Source organism: Cicer arietinum, chromosome 5 (genome assembly GCF_000331145.2).
Source record: "Cicer arietinum cultivar CDC Frontier isolate Library 1 chromosome 5, Cicar.CDCFrontier_v2.0, whole genome shotgun sequence".
In the NCBI taxonomy this organism is placed as follows: Eukaryota; Viridiplantae; Streptophyta; class Magnoliopsida; order Fabales; family Fabaceae; genus Cicer; species Cicer arietinum.
In genome coordinates, this window is record NC_021164.2 from 60,379,036 (window position 1) to 60,399,774 (window position 20,739).

Here is a 20,739-nt window from a genome sequence, read left to right on the forward strand (position 1 = left end):
AGTTAAAATTAAATCATAATCTACTATTAATGTTATTTTTTCAAACTTTGATAATCCTTAGTCAAATTTTATTTACAGTGGAACTTTTGATTATCAAAAGAATATTACTTATGGTTGAAGGTTGGATTATCATAAGTTCGTTCTTATGAAAAATGGAAGGTTAAAAGAAAAAAAAAAAAAAATCTGAAACTACATTTAAACTAAATTTGAGAACCTTCTTTACAGGCTTCTGCTAAGGAAAAAAACTTGGCAGTGGCATCAAATTTTTTAAGTTTTTCAACTGTGAAAAACAAAACAAAATACCACAAAAGATAAATTATAAAAAAAGAAGAAAGAAAAAAAAGGGTTAATAAAAGGTACAACAACCCCATCAACTGTTCCTCACTAATCTCTACCTTGTTTTTCTTCAATTCAACCATTAACTAATAACTTTTTTTTTCTTTCTTTATTTCTTAATTTCACCTATGACTGCAGAAGTCCAAAAGCTTCTTCCTTCCTTCAACAATCTCATCAAAGAAATCATCAAGTTGAGCAACAATATTATCAACACCAGATCTAAGAACACCAAAAGATCCTCTAAAATTCTCAACTTTCTCCCTAATACCAACTTCATTTTCCCACTCCAAAATCGAACCTTTTCTCTCCAATTCACTTCTAAGATCTTCCATAACAACCTTTGATCTTCTAAATTCATGCAACAACATCCCTGCCCCACCACCACCATTGATCCTCCCCATCTCCGCCGCCACCCTCTGCTGCAACCTCATAAAAGCCGATCCAAGAAACAAACAACCTTCGTACTCATCATACTCGTACCCTCCAAAAACCAAATCCGATGATTCTGGCCAACAATAAACCAAACCATATAACAAAATCATTAACAACAACGAACTCACGTTTCTCATTGCATATAAAACACCCCTGAAACCGTTGAAACCGTTTAACTTCGATTCAATTGATACCCTTTCGTCAAAACGTAATGAAAGTGGTTGAATCCTTGTTTCCATTAAAGCACGATTCTCTTCTTCTAACCCAACAGCTTCTCTTCTACACCCTGATATTGCTCTTATCACCTGCAACATCAAAAACAAAAACAGAATATTAAAAAAAGTCTCTTTTGTTTATTTTCATGCAAAAAATGAATTTAAAAAAGATTGAATTTTTTCAAGTGGGTATGAATCATACTTGTCGAGAGAGTTGTGGGGTGATGTGTCGATGAGAATCGAGAGAGGAAGTGATGTTTGAAGCAGAAGAGTAGTAATTTTCGATTCCTGAAATGCCAGACTTAAGAACATGACATGCTTCCCAAAGTTTGGAACTTTCATCCATGTATTCATCAAGCCACTTATCACCAACAGGTAAATGAAGCTTTTGAACCAAAAGGGTCAATTGGGTATGTAAAGATCGAAGAAGAGAAAGTGCCCTTTGAAGGAATTGAATTGACATGAAATTGTTGTTTAAGAACACTCTTAGAACATGACATGCTTCCCAAAGTTTGGAACTTTCATCCATGTATTCATCAAGCCACTTATCACCAACAGGTAAATGAAGCTTTTGAACCAAAAGGGTCAATTGGGTATGTAAAGATCGAAGAAGAGAAAGTGCCCTTTGAAGGAATTGAATTGACATGAAATTGTTGTTTAAGAACATTCTTTCTAGATCGTCAATTCCTCTTGTTAGAAAAGAGTAGAATCCATTCACTGAGTTTGTTGATGAAGGATCCATTTTTTTTTAAAGTTAATTTTTGTGTTGGAATTATTATTATAAGAAAAAGTGGAAGAAGAAGAAAAAAAGTGGTTGGTTTTTTGGTTTGTATTAGAAGAGTGATGGAAGAAAGGAGAGAAAGTTGTGAAGAGGGGGGAGATATTTAAATTGAGAGAGAGTGGAAGAAGCATAAGGGGAAAATAAAAAAGGAAGAGAATTGAATTTGAGGAGAGGAAAAAAAAAGTGAAGGAATGGAAGAGTGGAATATCTTAGAAGCTCAGGTTTCTAAGGTTGAAAAGGATTGTTGGGGGCAATGATGGGTGTTTCCTACAGAGGGGAAAGGATGATTGGTAATATGCCATTTTCATTGTTTAATGGACACAAAAAGAAGAGAGGTAAAAGAAAAATTAAAAGGGTTTTTTTGAAATATATTAAGAGTAAAAAGAAAATTCTAATACTATTTATCAAGTGAGGAAATTTTGATGAGTGGGAGGGATGGATTATTATTATGGAGAAACAAACATTGGCCAAGTCAATCACATAAAACCATCTTTATAGACCTTTGAGTTTTTTCTTTTCAACTTGATTTTGTGTGTCAACCTTCAAATTATGATTTCACCAAGTTCATTCCATTTATTTGTGTATTAGATTATTAAGGATGTCTTCTTAACAAAATATAGGATATTTGATCTAAATACATATATATTTTTTTGTTTGTTTATATTTTATTACATATGACTACATATATATAGTTTTGATATTTTTATGATCAACATTATATAAATGATTAAGGTTGTGAGATTTTCCTAGGTTATGCAAAGTTTGACTGGGTTGTTTCTATAGATCATGCTTTTGTTTTGAGTGCTACTATTTGGCTTCTTGTTTCCTCAATTTCTTCCTCGAGCTCCTGAAATTTGCTACCTCATCTTAAACTCTATTCTATTGAAATTTGAAGTTTTTGTTTTTCCTAGATATATATATTGTTCATGTTGATATTTTCCAAAAAGGAGAAAATGGAATGATGAGGCTACTTGTTCTTATGTGTTTCGTAATCTTCTCCCATACATAAATCAGTCTTTTGAGGCCATATATGCTCTTTTACCACTTTTATTAATAAGTATCATCAACTTTGTTTTGGGACCAAGAACTGAAAAAAGGATGATGCTTCCACATACCCCTTTAACACTCTTTATTCCCCTGTATTTTGTATATAATTTAATTCCAAACACTAACTTCTAAGTAGTATAATCCAAATCCAAAGTATCATTTAAATTGCATATTGTTCATTGTCCTAGCCATTAATATTTTATTTTTATGTCCCACAATAATCAATATACTTGACTATATCATTCAAATTAAAGAAACTATATAAAAATCAAATAGAGAAAATAATATTTTTATTAAATTGTCTGTATCAAATACTAATGAGTATTTACCCTATAGTAATTGGATGATAATATATTAATTAGATGTTATAATTAAAAAAATATAACTAATATCACATTAAAAATTAAAAATATGAATTATTTTATTTTAGTACATTTTTTTTACAAATAAGTGAATTATTATATATATATATATATATATATATATATGTGTATGTATGTATCTATGCCATTGATTGAGTAGGCCTTACTACCCATCAAGCGACAGATATATTGGTAGGAAAAAAATAAAAAACATTTTTGAGCTGCATAGGTTCATGATTGTCCAGTATTGCAGTTGGGTCCCATAATATGTGTATAATACCAATTGGGTTTTTAACTTTTAATTGATTGATCGAATTTACTATTTAGTCACTAATTGAAGGGCACGAAATGTTTCTTTTTTCCTTTATTTAATTGACAAAGTAGTACTATTGCATTGTATGCGATTCTTTTTTTCTCCTTTTTCCATATATATGCTCCAATTACTATTTATGTGGATGACTTATTTAATTTTTTAAAGTTTCTTGGTTGGGGGAGAGGGGAATGGGGGACCATTACTAAGCAATCTAAAATTATGCATTGGGTTATGTAAACATGTTATGTTATTAAATTTGGTTGAGACGAGTGCTCGTGGGTTTTTGGAGAATGGGACATCTTAGAAGTATGTTGGTCTTCAAAGATTTCATTTACAAAAGTAAATATTGAATTGAATTCGACATAGTTAAAGAAGAGATTTCCCACTATATATTATTACATTATATGGCCACCCGTCACAACAATGGAAGCTTGCATAAAAGATGATGTCATGGGGGTGCCTTTCTTTTTATACTATATACTCCTATTAGTCTTCAATATAAAAAAATATTTGGTGAATAATAATTGATATAGTTAATCTAAAATTTAAATTAATTATATATATTATTATTGACTCACTTTCTTTATATTTAAGATAAAATGAAGTATTTTATTTATCTTAAAATAATTTTATTCTAATTTTTTGTAATCTATAATGAATATGACATAGCACGAAAAAATTAACATCGATGAAAGACAAAGTAATTTTTGGTGGATTATATATACAAACACTCTCATATGTTTAAGTCATAGGGAGTTAGTGGGGGTGGGAGATATTATTAGGAAAAGTGGTTTTGTACCTTGCACAAGAAAAGACATGATTCTTTTATATATAGGGTGATCTTTTTTATGAGATAACCTTTGAGACGCTTAGGTCGAAATTCTTAGGTAGCCATGTGATGTCAATTAGACAGCGACGATCGAATCAGGTAGGCGTGCTAGGTTGTATCGCGTTCGCGCGAAATTCTATTGAGTCAAAAATATTGGACTCATAAGGTGTTGAGTTAAGTCTGCGCGTTTATGCCATTGATGTTTTGGGTCGGAATGCACTCTTGATTATTTTCCACCCAATTTTTTCAAAAAGTTATAAATAAATAAATAAAATGTTGTGATATATTTTAATTTGATTAATTTTGTAAGAGCAGCTACAACAAAGTCCTTCCATTATTAAACATATTTCAAACACGCACCTTGTTCAGTGTCCAAAAAATAAGGGTGATTCATATACTCACGTGACTAATATTTTAATGGTTATTCAATTGATGTTGGACAATTCAAATTCAAACTTAGATATTTTAAATTATAAAAAGAGAATCTCATTTCTTATCATTTTAGATTCCACATACATCACATTAAAGAAATACATTTTATCTCTTTAATTACTATCTAATTTTTCCTCTTCAATTATAATTTAATAAATAAATTATTGTGAAAAATTAATCATACGTAGTTATTAGCAAAATTTATTTAGTGCTACGATGACATTTCATAGTGGGTTGAGTAATTTTTTTTAAAAGATTGAATTAAAGATATTGAATGTTTACTACATATTAATATTAAAAGATTAAAATATATATATACGAGATTTGCTTAAATACCAAAAATAGAAGAGCTCTATTGTAGATTCAAATCTCTTTTAAACTTTCATTATTGTGAAACTAAAGTTATGCTTGCTTGAATTGAGCAAATGGAAAGCAAGCAAGTGAATGTGAAGTAGAAAAAAGGTTTTGATTTTCTTGATTTATTATTATTATTATTATTATTATTATTATTATTATTATTATTATTATTATTATTATTATTATTATTATTATTATATAAATAAAAATAATAATAATAATATTTTAATTAAATTACCATTATCAAGTGTTGATGTACACGCTCTAGAATAAAATATAAGTAAATAGAATATTTAATAATAAAAATAATTTTGGTCTTGTAATCTTAGATTACGAAGTTTAAATTCCAATTTAAACAAGGATAAAATGATTAATGTTATCGTTATTAATAATAATTTTTCATTTTTCATTTAAAAATAAATAAATAAATAAAAAATATTTAAAAAATTAATATATTTAATTTAAATTTAATTCAAATACCTTATATTTTCACGTATGTTTTTGTTGTTTATTTCATTTTGAAGAGAGACATGAAGTATTCTCCAATACTATAAATGCAAAATACTCCATCTAAATTTAATTATAAACAAAAAATATCAAAATTGATTGAACTAAAATATAAGGAAATGTAATTAATTTCTCTTTGTTGGGGAGAGATGACAATTATAATTAAGGCTATATTAGTAAATATATATTCATATTTTACACGAAATCAAAAAAATTAAATGGATTTAACTATCATTATTAATAACTATAAAAGTAATTATATTGTTTATAATTGAATCGAGAGAGTAAAATGTTGACTTTAGAGTAGTGCATATGACCTTGTCTTGAAAACTCAACATGTAATTTCTTTAGGACAATTTTTTTAAACCTAAGTCATTTATTGTTGGATGAAAAAGAATTTGAATAATAATATCAGTGTGATAATTTTGTTATAAAACAATGATTTCACTATTGCCAAAGAAAATGATTTCAGTATGAAATGAGTGGACATTTAATCATAAGAAAGTGTTTTCCTTTCATTGACAACTATTTTTCCTATAAAAAATATAAACAAAATTTTGCAATTCTTCATAACAGTAACTTAATGCAGTCTTCGATTGATCGAAGTAAAGGTATAAACTTATTTAAATCCCAATTTATATGTAGCATTGATTTTTATGATGCGAGGTGGACATATCAAATTTTCAATCATGTTCTAGCAATTTTGGCAATAACAGAGAGGAGAAAAACAGAGGATTAAGACAATATTTTTATGAATTTCTACTTTTGCTTCTAAAAATTAACAATTGTTTTTAAAATGTGCTTACATGTATTTCCTTATACAATTTGAGTGCGTAACAGTTTTTTGCGGCAAATTTAGTGCATAAATAGTAAACTATTCATTTTTCAGTTGTTAATCAATCAAATTAGTCATATAACAATATTGATAACATTAAATTAGTATGTTAGCTATCAAATTATTTTTAAATAGATATTAATTTGGTCCTTAATTTGAAATTAAAAGAACCCCTACTTGATTTTAAGAAAGAAACATTCAATTTAACGCTTAAAAATCATAAATGTCAATTTTTGTACGAAATATATGTCAATTCAAAATTGGCATGTGATTGAACTCAAAGTTGCAAATGCTTAAGGGTGTATATGATTGGAACTAAATAGAGGGATATAAAATGATGTTTTAAATAAATTGTGTGTAATTCAACTTTAAAGAGGAGATGAGAGGGAAACAAAATTTCTTATAGAGTTAAAAAGATACTAAGCCTAAATCATAGTTAGTTAGCTTAGAGGATACTAAATTTATGTCAATTATGTTAGTTACTGACTCAATTGAAAATCAGTTATCCTAACATATAGTTCTATAGCTACATAACCACAATCCTCACCTCTTTCTCGCTTGGTATCCATCAAATTGGATAATGAAAATTTCATAACCTGGAAACAACAAGTTGTTGGTGCTCTTAAAGGAGTCAAAATATACGAGTACATTGATGAAACAACTCAAGGAGGAGAACTAGTCAAGTTTCTCAACAAAGTAGATAAAGATCACAACAAAATTAATCCTGATTTGAAACATGGGAGCAGTAAGATCAAATCATATCACTTGACTTCTTGCCTCCATGTCCCCAACACTTCATACAAGAATGGTACAATGTGAGCATGCGTTCCAAATTTAGAAGAATCTTCAAGTTTATTTTGCATCCAAAACAAGAGTCAAAATCGGTCAATTGAAGAATCAATTGCGCAATGTCAAGAAAACTGAAAAGATTAATGACTATCTTCAATCAATTCATAAGATTTTTGATGTTCTTGAAGCCATAAGATCACATATAGATGATCAAGAACATGCTCAAGTGATTTTGGACTGTCTACCTGAGGAGTATGATTCAGTAGTTGCTTCAATTTTTTCTAGAGTTTTACTCCGAAATTTGAATGTTTTATTTGATTCACAACAATTTGGTCTATGAAAATTAAGTAAATAGATTTTTAACCATTTGTTAGTCTCAAAATGTCTAATTATTGAAGACGTTCTACATTTATCATCGCGTTTGATCAAATCTATTGTGAAAGGTTTCAACTATCATTGGTGCGACAGTCTACATGGATGTCTATGCATGCATGTTGTTGATTGTTTTGTTTTTAGTACTGTCGTGTTGAAATGGTTGGCCTTCTATATTTTGTGTTGACATTTTAATTTTCTCTATTGACGGCTCTCTTTGTGCGGTAAATAGTTTGAATAATAAATTTATTTGGCTTTTAAAAAAATTAATTATTATTATTATTATTGAAAGATTATATTAATGTTAGAAAAAATGTTTTGTGTGTTCGTTTGTAAAAAAATATGAGATTAGACATGACAACTTTTTTTTATTTTGTTTGATTCAAAAATTAGTGTTCAGATTAGACAAAATAAAGATAAGCTAAAAATATAAATTTTTGTCTCTTAGTGAACTATGAGACAATTTTTTTGTTTCATGTAAAATTATTAAAATATAATTTTTATTTCTACTCTTATGTTTCTCCCTCTTATTTTTATCTAATTTTTTGTTTTTTATTTCTCTATTTTCACATGTCTCTCTTCTCTCCACGTATTTTTTTTACCTTTGTCTCTTTTATTAATATTAATATTTATAAATACTAAATGAAAATTCATAGGTGAAAGATCATTTAACAAATGTATGTTATAAATACTAAAAAAGTTTTGAAAATTAGGGGTCTTGCTAAATGACTAAATATTTTATTATACTATAAATTATAAACCTGTATATCTTTAAAATAGTTATTGGATATCCCATAAATGCATTTTAAATGGTAAAAGATTGTGAAAACATTCGATGTAGTTGAGGTAGGAATTTGAATTCTCAATACTTTCACGCTTAGTGTATTTAAATTTTGTTGTTACGCTCTTTAAAATAAAAAATATAATCATTGGACTTTTGTATTTAAGATGTAATAAACTCTTTCTTTCTCAATAAATTTTTTAAAAAAATATCTCATTCGGTTGTTTAACTTAATTTTTATATAATAATTCAGTCTTTTTTATTTAGTAAATTGATCATTTACTAAATTTTAAGTAACAATTTGATGTTTTATATCTTAAAATATCTTTTTTTTTTATATCAACCTAAAAAATTTCACCACCACATTCACACAAAATTCATTATGAATTTCTAGAAAATTCATATATTTATCAAATTCATAACTCAAATGTTTAAATAAATTCATATTTTCATCTTCAACAAAATCAAATAAAGAATTCACATTTTAAGATTTGATCCCCAAATCACCAAGATAATATCTTATTCTTCTTCTTTTTATCCTTCTCCAAATCAAACCACTAAAGATGTGAGTTCTATATTTGATAAAAATCATGATTTTGTTGAAGATGATAAAATTTATGGGTTTTGTAAAAAATGATAACATTGGTTACATTTTAAGAGATAAATTATCAATTCCTTACTTAAAATAAACTAAACCAACAAATTCGAAAAAAAAAAAAAATAAATGATTGAATTGTTACATAAAATAAAATTTAGGAATCGCGAAAGGTTTTACCAAACGTTTTACAGATAGATAACTATTAGTGCTTAATAATTAATTAGAAGGGGAGAAAATTTATTAGCACTATAGATCAAACTTTATACCTCCTTCCGTAAAATTATGAAACAAAATTTAAAATCTATATTTATTTGATCTGTTTGATCTCAATTGAGATACATGAGATCTTGAATCTTGATCTCATGAATTGGGGATCTCCAAAATGCAAGAATTAAAACCTTAAAATGAAGAAGAAAACAAACAATAGTGGTATAGTGGTACCACCTATAAACTGCAAATGTATATAACTCGAGCATTTAAGGCTGCCATTTTCATACAAAACCGTAAATTAGAGAAAAGCTTCTATTCTTGAGTGCCAGACAAAACAAGTTACTCAAATCCAAACGTTGCTTAGTAAAAATAGGTAGGATCTTGTGGTGGGCTAGGGCTTGTTTATTCATCTATGGTAAATGTTCCATTTCCTTAAATAGATATCAAAATACACTTATGATCCATGTGGGAATCAATGAAAATAACTAAAAGAAAATACAAGTAGTTTTCTTAATTTCTTAAAATACCTATGGTAGAGGAGGTCCCAATGACCCTTAATTTGTGCAAGTGTTGCTTTGCTTTAATGCAACAATTATATATTATGAAATATATGAAAATTGTTTCACTACAATCACATGATGCGTTTATGACATTTTTAATTACTTAATGTTATTAGTTTATTCAACAATTTACATTTTAAATTGTTAATATGAATTTGATTTTGATTAAACAATTGAGATCACATTATTTTTTAAGACAAAAATTTAATAGAATCTTAAATTTATTTATCTTCTACCATTTTTGAACTGTTATTAAAATTATTTACCAATGCAATATTATAAAACTTGGATTGATCATGGACCTTACTTTGACATTGAGTCAATAGATTATTTATCAAACTATTGAATAATTCATTGAACTACTTAAACCGATATATGTTTAAAGCCATTCTAAAATTTTGAAAACTTAACAAATTTTATAGGTATATTAATAAATTTTTATTAATTTAAAGTACAATAATCATCCTTGGATAAAAAAGTTATCCAAAAAACTAAAATTAATTATATTTTATAAATATAAATAGAATAATAATACAAAAATATTTGGGGACCAAGTGCAAAATATACACACATACGATGACCATTCTAAAGTGAGCCCATTAATTGACCAAAAGTAAACACTTTGGACGGATCGATATGGCTGTCCAAATCCCTTTCATCTTCACCAATGTGCTCTTCTTAGATGGTCCACGCCTTTTACATGAATTGCAATTTTCCTTTTGTCTCTAAACCTTATGTTTATTCTAATAATATAAATTTTGGATGAAAATAAAATAAAATTTTGTCAAAAATTATTTTCGAATTTTGACTCAGATTCTTTCGAATGATTCGATTTTAATTAAATTTTATTAACTACGTGAAGTTAATCATTTGATACGTAAGAATTGATATGCAAGAAATTTTCATTGTTCCAATTATATAATGTTGTTGATCGAAACAAGTCATATATATTACGACGACTAAAAAATATCATCAAAAGATACGACAAAAGTTATAGTCTATGGTTAAAAAAACTGTTTTTGATGAAAAATTTAGGACATGATTAAGAAAGATAAAAACAAATTTAAAAAAATATCAAAATCTTTCTTAGTCAAGTAAAGAAGAGTTCTTTCATAAAATATTTAGTGAAATTCTTCCTTTTTAAAAAACCTCAATGGACATTTTAGCAATTATCCATAAAAATAATTATTAATTAAGTATAAAGTTTATATTTTTCGATCGATATATTTAGTGCTTTAAATTCTTTTTAGCGGATGAATATTTGGCATTTCAAATTCCTTTTATCTAATGCCTTTTCCACTATGTTGAAGAGTTGTCATATGAGTCTTGAATTCTGAATTTAATTGAGTTTATGAGGGACCACTGAAACTTTCATTCTTCTTAATTAGTCTTAAATTCTTGATTCTAGCAGGGGACATATTGCTGATTTGAAATTGATCACAGAATATTTGATGAGTTACATCGAGGATTAATGTTAGGGGTTGGGAGGGACCAACAATCATATTCCTTTTTTTTTTTTACAATAACAATCATACTTTTTTTTAAGTAGGCCTAAATTGTTTCTTTAAAAGTTCAAAAACTAGACCTAATTGTTAAATATATTATAAAATCAGCTGTGCAAATGTTCCACACAATATCAATCATTAATTGCTTAATTCCTTTAAATTTTTTTTATTAAAAGGGCTAAATCCCAAAACAAAAGTTAAAAACTTCTGGTAAAAGAAATACAAGAAGCATCTACTCTCAGGGCATTAGAAATAAAAAAATACGTAAAATAAAAAAATTAAATGTACCATCCAACTTAACCATATTTAGCAAAATTGTCAGTCACTTGATTCACATCACTAAACACATGTCACTCAAGTGAATAACATTCAATAAAGTGTCTTTTGTTACTATTATAAACACAAAAAGTAGTTTAAAATCTTAATCACTATTATAAATAAAAATTAATTATTTTTAATTTATTTAATATTAATATTTTTAATATATTTTGATTTTAATAAATACATTTAATATCGATAGTTGAATATTTGATGTTTAAAGAGGCAATTTTGTAAATTTAAATTATATTTTACGCGATATCTAGAAAATTAATTGTATCTAAATAATTTTTTTAATAATTATGAAAGTAGTTATTTTTATTTATAATAGTGACCAGAGAGAGTAATAATCTTTAAAATAACTATTAATAATATTTTCTTGTATTACATAATATTTTTAAATTATAAAGTTTTTAAATATTAAGATATTAAATATATGGTTGAAAATATGAAAGAAAATATGAAAGATATTAAATTTTTATAATTATGAAAGTTTGACTTATTAATTGAAAATATTAAATGATTAGAGTTAAGGTATACTATTAAATAAGTTTATTAATATTTAAATTTAAAAAAATTTAAATTGTTGATATAAAAAACGAGACCTGACTATATGAGATTGAGAGATCAAATTTAATACATAAATATTGATTATAGAATTCAGAACACTTTATCTCTATTTGATTTATTTTATTTTATGTAAAAATTTCATGCGATCTCTTAACTTAATTTAATTAATAATTCAGTTATTTAATTTTTTATTTTATTTTTTATTTGATTATTTATTTAAATAACTCAAATACAACAACAACATCAAATTCATCACATAAATAACTCATACTTTAAAATTTGATCCCTAAATAAATAACCAAGACAATATGCTTTTCTTCTTAATTTTTATTATTCTCCAAATCAAATTCATAGCCTAAATTTTAAAATGTGAGTTCTCCATTTGATGAATTTAATGTTGTTGTTGGAGATGAAAATATGAGTTTATGTAAAAATATTTGTTATGAATTTGATGAAAATATAAATTTTGTTAAAGATAATTACTAATTTACTGTATTTTGTTTGAAAATGATGATGAATTTTCTATGTTTTGTTTGAAGATGATGATGAATTTTTTAAATTTATATAATTTTTTGTTGATATTTTAAAATATAAATGATCAAATTATTACATAAAATTAAATAAATGATTAATTTAATAAAAATAAAAAAATAAATAACGAAATTATTATATAAAATCAAGTTAAATGAAGCATGAAGTATTTTATCTTTATTATTACTAGAGTGTTAAACTTACTTATATATAGATTAAAATAATTTTTTGTTTTTGTTTTTAACTGTCCATTTCTCTTACGAGTTAAATAATAATAATAATATTTTGAGAAATTTTACGTAATAATGTTTTTCTTAGTTAATAGCTTTTGGTGAAGTATATTTTTTTTGAAATATAAAAACTGGAGAAAGGGACATATGGCTGATTTGAAATACATATCTTTTTATTTTTACTATGGTGTATGATTCTCTTACTATTTTATATTTTTAATAAACAAATGTTAATATTAGTTATTACGTTATTTTATCGATTTTAACTCTTGAATTCAAATTAGATGAGTTACGGAATCCATTATAATTTGACTCTATTTCTTCCTCTAACAATTTTGTGGGGAGCATAGATATGATTAAAGATGAAGATATTTGTAGCAAGAAAAAGATGAAGATAACTATGTGCAAACACGTCATCTATACATAATATGATCTACAATATTTTACACTACACATTTCATGGCTTACTAAGAAGATACGTAAATAAAATTCCATCACTTCAATCCTTTCAACTATATAGCATATATCTATGGGTCCATTTGTGTTAAGTGCTTGAGAACGCGTGAGAAACTAACTAGAGTTATTATACAAAAGGGAATGGACTCGTTAACGCGGGTCAACTAATTAGTAGTACTTGTTTGTTACTAATACTAAGAAACAAGTAAAAGGGGTTTGCAATTATTATACAAGAAGAAAGGACCCAATCATCAAATTTTAATTCTAATTCTAATGCTTTAGTTTATAGGGTCTATGATATGATATAACCTTATTGCCATCTTTGACTAACTACCATTGATGGTGAGAGGTTATCAAAGGAACCCTTTCATTTTAAATTTTTCTTTTAACTTTTCCTTTCGGTTCAATAGAGTTGGTGACACTCACCCACTTCAGGATTCCCTCCCACTATTGTCCCTTTCTCCTTCTCCTTCTCCTCCCACTGTCCTTAAAAGGGGGGAGCCTTCCATAATTATATACATTTTTCGGAAAAGCTTTTAACAATCAAATAACCATTTATGGTAATCAAGTGCTCCTATTTAGTTACTCCTATGCTCTATAAATCGGACACTTTTGGATAAATTTTTACGTAGGTGGCTGGGACTTATACGATGATAAAAAAAAATTATTTATCAAAATGTGATATATTAATATTATGATGTATTTTTATATTGTATAGTAATACTAGTTTTTAGTTGTAATGATTGTTTTTAGTTGTTATTTAGTCGATATATAATTGAAATCTTGAGTGAAGAAACAATTTATTGTATAGTATTTTGTACATGAATTATACTGTGGATATTTGTAGATATCCGTAAATATATAATAAAATAAGCTAAAATTATTTAGGAGTATCGTGGAAATAGGTAGCTATTTACATCCCTAGTTGATAGGAGTATCGAAACTATTTTGACTGTGATTTTGTAATGTGAATTTACATTCTTCAACTTATTAAAATTGATATGTGAATTTACACCTCATATGTAGTGGTGAGGAGAATGAACAAGGCAAAGCCTTGTGAAGGTGTCGAAGTTAATTAGCACTTACTAGTGTCAACTTCGATGGATGACGCACTCTAGTTGATCTTGCTTGATAGGTAGGGACTCAAAGATTCTTTCTATGATTTGTTTTTTTTTTTTTATATATCATTTTTTTTAAAATTAATTATTATACTCTATATTTAAAAATATTTATTAAAATATTTTATTTTTTTTTTGACATTCAGAGGTCACATTCTAATAATTTTTTAGTCAGAAATATTTTATTTGTTTCAACATATTTACTCAACTATACTAAATTTGATGTATTCTTTTTTATTAAATATATTTTATTTTATTAGTGTTATCTTAATTTTTTTATAATATTTTATGTTTTATTTATTAATTAGTAATATTTTATTTTATTTATTTATCAGATCAAAGAAAAAATAAGAGAGAGTTGTTAATAAAATAAAATTATGTTGCTACTTTATCCGCAAAATATTAGGTACACGTTATTTGTTTTGGCATGTCTCCTCAACTGCATTAAGTTTGATGTATATTTTATATTAAATGTATTTTGTTTTATTTTATTAATATTATTTTATTTTTTTAAATATTTTTATTACTTTTTATTTTTAAATTAATAATTATTGTTTTGTTAAATTAAAAAAAATTAAAATTTAGTACATGGTCGCATCTCCGATATGCAAACTCTTATTTTTTTTTTTTTTATAAAAATCTTGGATCTTAAAAGTGCAAAAATAGAACATATTTTTCAATGTAGAGTATAATAGTTAATTTTTTTTAAAATAAAAAATATATATAAAAAAATCTTCTTTCGACGATCATCAAACTTTCATTTATATAATAATAGTCCCACAATATTTTTTTTCTTCAACTCGTTAAACGTTTTTTAATAAAATAAATAATTTTAAAATTAATTTATAAATATATCATATTTTATTTTTAATTTATTACAAAATCGTAATTCTTCAAAAATTTTATAATTTTATTCCTGCTTTTAAATTAATTCATATGTTTAATTTAAATTTTTTAAATGACTTTTTATAAATATTATAAAAAATTTCGTACAAAAATTTAATTTTTTTTAATAAAAAATAAATTAAATGAGTTTTTTCACACCAAATATTTAAAAATTCATAATTCATTTTTAATTAAAAAATTTAAATTTTTCTGTACAAGATTCTTATAATGTCATAAACATAACTATAAAAAAATTATTTAAAAATTCAAAAGATATATATAAATTGACTTAAAAATAAAAATTATAAATGTAAAGTATTTAAAAAATTATTATTTGATAAAAAAATAAAAAGATTAAAAACAAAAGATAATATTCATAAGGCCAATTTTTTTTTATAACGTGCCTGAAATACTGGCCCTTTAACCGGACAAGAGCTTTCGGAGAATTTATCCGTACGGTGGTATCTGAAATTATGTAGTAGTATATCTTAACTTGTAATCTTTCTTTTATTATCAACGCCGTGATGTATATCATCGCGTAACATCATTTAATTAATGAAAACACTTTTGTTTTAGTATCCTGTTACATGATCTATAATGTCGAGAATCGTGCATAATTCAAAAAAAATAATGAAAAATATAAAATTCGAGATGATAATATAAAAAATTATGATATAATTAATGTAAGATGTATTTTTAATTAGTGCTTTTAAGTAATTTACATAAGTACAATATTTTATCTAATTATAAATAAGTTTTAATTAACTTAAATCATATTTAAATAATATAATAAATACGTATAATCTAAAATGTTGTTTGTTAGTTTAGTCCCATCAATGCGGTGTATATTTTTTTTTGGGGACTTAATTTCCACTTAAAATTTGACAGATCAGTTGAGATGGAGGAGCAACCAGCTGCTCCAGCGCAGAGATAAAGTGGGTCATTAGTGGGATAAGACTCCTACCACCATATAATGTATAGTACAAGTATCCACCACATATGGAGATGCACAGGTCAAGTATTTGAGGGGTTATTAATGGGTTTAGCTAAAGGTATGTTGGTTCAGTGTGTATATTTTCTTAGCCGACAGTACCATGGTCCAATGAAAAAGACTTAAGAATTTTTTTCAGCCGAAATTTGATTTTAATCATTTTTAAATAAAAAGTGGTGCCCTGCAATTATTTATATATTTAAAACAGAAGTACAGAATACCAAAAAAGAATATAAGTAGCATGCTTTTTCTCCCCTCTAATCTTCTGCTCTGAGTTGGTTGATCTGCTTGGTTGGTTTGGCAATGAGTACGATGTACAAACCTACTCTACTCCATTTATTTAACGGATCCACAATTTGCTCAGAAGGTTTTGGCACACCTCAATCTCAATGTGCTGTAACTAATTAACTATGAAGCCTATACAAATTTGGGGCCCACGCTAATGGAATTTAAGTCTTTATTGCACTTATTTACAGCACTGTGATTTGATAGCTTTTAATTGCAAAGGCGGCGGTGGCGGGGGTATATTCAACAACTCACAAGTCACAGGCTTATTATAGCTGCAGCCACATGTATTTTATGCAGTTACAAATTATGCAGGCGTATTCTTAGACTTATAATAACAGAACTGGAAAAGTGGTTCCAAGTGTCACATAGCTGTCACTCTTTATGTTTTTAAAATGGATGAAAATGACAATATACTAGTATCCCTAAATATGAAAAGTAAAAACACCAAGCTTTTGAAGTGGAATCTTATTAAACTAAATTTTAAAAAATGAAATCACTTTTTCCCCGCAACTTCAATTTTCTACTAGCATGAAATGAATTTATTGCACAACAAGAACTTGAAATGTTACACCCAAATGGTATTTACATCCAAAGACAAGCTCCACAAACTCTTGCATCAGATTGTGTCCGATCAGCTCCTCTAAGTTTCTAATTAAGCTCCTAATTCTTTATATTCAGAAAAAGAATATGACAATTTGGTAAGATATAAAGCTATCTTCACCTATACAGTGTTACCTGGTAATTTGGGCAAAAAGAATTATCCTAACAATCTGTCTCATCAACATATCAGATTGCACAAATCATTAATCCTTGCTCGAGAGATGTTGGTGTAATGAAAGACCTTGAAGTTGCCATTCCCCAAACATGTCATTGTTAGGTGAGCATTACTCACCATTGTCTGCAGTTGTAGTACATAACCAGCAGGAGTTTTAGGAATTAACATCATCCAGTAAATTAATACCCTGAGTGACTTTTATCAAACATGATTTTATAAGATTTTGTAAAAGTAAATGAATTTGAGTTGAATTAAATTTTGATGGAATGTTTTTACTAAAAAAACAAGTTGGATTTAAAACTTGATATAGATTATTCAACCTAACGATAAACTCTAATTTTTACTATTAATTTGACTGATATCTAGAGGCAAAATCAATTTTGAAGATGCTTTATGAAACTTATGTTTAGAAATAATTTTGACTAGTATCTATACATACCAATAATAACAGAGTGTTTACAAATCATATAGTAGCAGTAATAACTGAAAATGAAGTGTGGAGAGGATATTGAAAAATAGCTAGTAGCCAAAGCAGATAAACTAATAGATAAGAAAAAGTTGCAGTAATCTGTTAGTATATTTACATTCCCATTGGGTTTAATATATTCAATTTCTTTTCAATCTAACTGGTCACCGTGCAGTTAATATTAATAAACTAACAATTCAATACTGACCCATGTGATATATTAATATTAACAAACCAACAATTCAATACGCACCCAAGTGATATATATTTTGTTAGGTATTTAAATTTGGGAAATGCCAAAAGTAAGGTGTATACCTCACAAAAGTTTTCCCTGTCTTTGCAATGCCAGCTTGTGAAAGGGATACAGTCAACATATGGACACCATGTGCAATAACTGTTGATGTTGATTCCATAAAGAACTGCAACAAGACAACCAGCCAATCTGCATATATAGAAAGAACCTTCTCATATAATGATTTGACATATACCAGAAAGTACGTAACACCGCAAATTAAATAGCACAAAACAAGAAAATGTAAAAAGAAAATAAAACATACAGCAGGGTGAAGAGAATAAGAGAAACAATTCTGGTAACTGGTCTGTCTAGCTTTTGCTTGAACTTCAACTTGATGTAACTTTTGAAACCATAATCAATGCGATCTCCTTTATTTGGAATTACTTGTTGTATCTGAGGGGTGAATAAAAGAACAGTTCCTAGAAGGAATCCTGATATAAAACCTCCAATGCTTGAAAAGTTGTTTACATAAGGAAGAAAACCAAGGAAGAAGTTGCACACAAAGATAAAAACTAATGATGCTATTTCTGAAACCTGCATTTAACAAAGAAAAGTTGATCAAAAATAAATCATGCAGAACGATGAGAAACAGCAATGAGGTGAAGAACTAAGAAGAAGCACCTTATTGGTATGAAATTTCCAGTTCCAAACAAGTTCTGAAAGCAATGTTCCTAGTAATCCATATAAAGCACCAGAAGAACCAACAGCAGGGATGTTTTGAAGAAAAAGAGAAGCCATTAAGGTGCCCACAAAAGCAGATAGTATATAGATTATACCAATCCGTACTGCAAATTAAAAAAAAAAACTCATAAAATTGAACAATATGAAAGCATTTCAATATACTTTTTTTAATTTAGATCCCTTCAATCAGTAGGAGTAAGTGAAAAAAAAGATTTATTGGTTTGTGATTTGTTGACGGAGAAATTCTATGATGGATCACAATCCACCTAGAACTGAATCCTTAAAAGTCACGTGAAACTCTAATGACGACATTTGTCGGCATTATAATTTAACAGTTTTCATCGTCTTTGCAGCTACAACAGTGACGCGGGACAAGTTGACTCAGTTTTGAGGGACATTTTCATTTTTCCTATTTTTTAAACTTATGTCGATCGAGTCATCATCTCAATCTTAAAAATCCAAGAGTCCATTAAGTTATACTTCTAATAAGTGTCCTTAATCGTTTGTTAATATTTCAAGTGATTAACATTGTAAATCTTTTTATATTAATGGTGTATAAAAATAATCTAAAATATTTATTAAAAAAAGAAAAAAAATTACGTGGCCCAAACTCCTGTTCTAGGTGAATTCCCACATAGATGACACTGCAGAGATTGATGATTAGATGAAAGAGTCCAGCGTGCAAAAATGGAAACGTGAAAAGACGCCAAGATTCATGATATTCCGTCAAAAAGTTCCTTCGAAGAGCTCCCATTTCATCCAACCTACACTAACAAATTCCACATTAAATGTAGCTCAATTTTACTTTAATTGAAACCTAAATTGAAAATCAAACTCAAATTCAATTGAATAGATACAATATAGAATCAGTTTGAACAGAGCATAGAGCGTGTGAAGGACTCACTTAGACATGGAAGGACCTAACAATGGATTTTCAGAGAGATGCTGAAACGATAACCTTCCTAGGGATGGAAGAGTACAATCCCCGTGAGAATTGGTCCAGCAATCGTTTACCAACATCGTCGCTATGAAAAACCCTATGTGGATTATTACCAACACAGAAACTACCCATGTGTCGCCTCTTCGCCGGAGACGGCGGTTAGATTTCAGCGGCGGATCTTGAGGAAGATCGAAAGGAAGCTTCGCCGGAGAAAGCTTGATGTCGATGTATTCTGAACTTTCTTCCATTGATTTCCCGCCAAAATTCAAGATTCTATCTCCAAGAAGAGATAGAGAGTGAAACGAAAAAAATCGTTTGGTTCGTTGAGTTTGGCGGGAAAACTTTCGTTTTGTTTTCTGTTTTTATAGTAAACAAAACGTTTAGGATCCAAATATGATTAAAGAAGATTGTATAACATCCAATGGATCCGTGGCGCAATGGTAGCGCGTCTGACTCCAGATCAGAAGGTTGCGTGTTCGATTCACGTCGGGTTCAAATCCCTCTTCCATTGGAAATTTTTTGCTTTTGAATTCAACGGACTTGGGCTCAAACAGGCCCAATCAGCCCATATGCAATATCATTACATTCTCTTTACTTAAAACTTAAAAAACACATATAAAAAAATGTCACTTTTCCTTGTTTCACATTTCACGTGTGGAGAGTTTCGAGAAGGAGAATTAGTTTTGAAGAAAATATTGCCCATAAAAAAAGATTCTCGGGGAAAGTGGACTCCGAACTACGAAGGACCATATGTTGTGAAAAAAGCTTTCTCTGGGGGAGCTCTAATACTCGCAGAAATGGATGGAGATGAGCTTCCACTTCCAGTAAACTCAGATGCAGTCAAGAAATATTATGCTTAAAAAAAAATTTGGGCTACTAGGTTGAAAACCTGAAAAGGCGACCTAGGCAAAAATTAGAGCATCCCGGATTGAAA

At 27.5% G+C, this 20,739-nt stretch overlaps 2 protein-coding genes and 1 non-coding gene across 3 annotated transcripts; 1 reads left to right on the forward strand and 2 right to left on the reverse strand.

Moving 5' to 3' along the window:
- Positions 1–172: 172 nt before the first annotated feature.
- LOC101513911 (uncharacterized) lies at positions 173–2,236 on the reverse strand. Its single transcript, XM_027330921.2, has 3 exons — positions 1,468–2,236; positions 1,186–1,284; positions 173–1,073 (listed from the first exon to the last, which is right to left on the reverse strand). Exons 1-3 carry the CDS (start codon positions 1,723–1,725, stop codon positions 459–461), a joined length of 972 nt encoding a protein of 323 aa, XP_027186722.1. The 5' UTR covers positions 1,726–2,236; the 3' UTR covers positions 173–458.
- Positions 2,237–17,145: 14,909 nt separating this feature from the next.
- Positions 17,146–20,173, reverse strand: LOC101513593 (inactive RHOMBOID-like protein 8). The gene is made up of 6 exons (XM_004515598.4): positions 19,770–20,173; positions 19,466–19,629; positions 18,806–18,969; positions 18,447–18,718; positions 18,205–18,331; positions 17,146–17,546 (listed from the first exon to the last, which is right to left on the reverse strand). The coding sequence occupies exons 1-6, from the start codon at positions 20,051–20,053 to the stop codon at positions 17,427–17,429; spliced, it is 1,131 nt and encodes a 376-aa protein (XP_004515655.1). The 5' UTR covers positions 20,054–20,173; the 3' UTR covers positions 17,146–17,426.
- Positions 20,174–20,228: 55 nt separating this feature from the next.
- Positions 20,229–20,300, forward strand: TRNAW-CCA (transfer RNA tryptophan (anticodon CCA)). Its single transcript has one exon. It is a non-coding gene; the product is annotated as a tRNA-Trp (tRNA).
- The last annotated feature ends 439 nt before the right edge of the window (positions 20,301–20,739 follow it).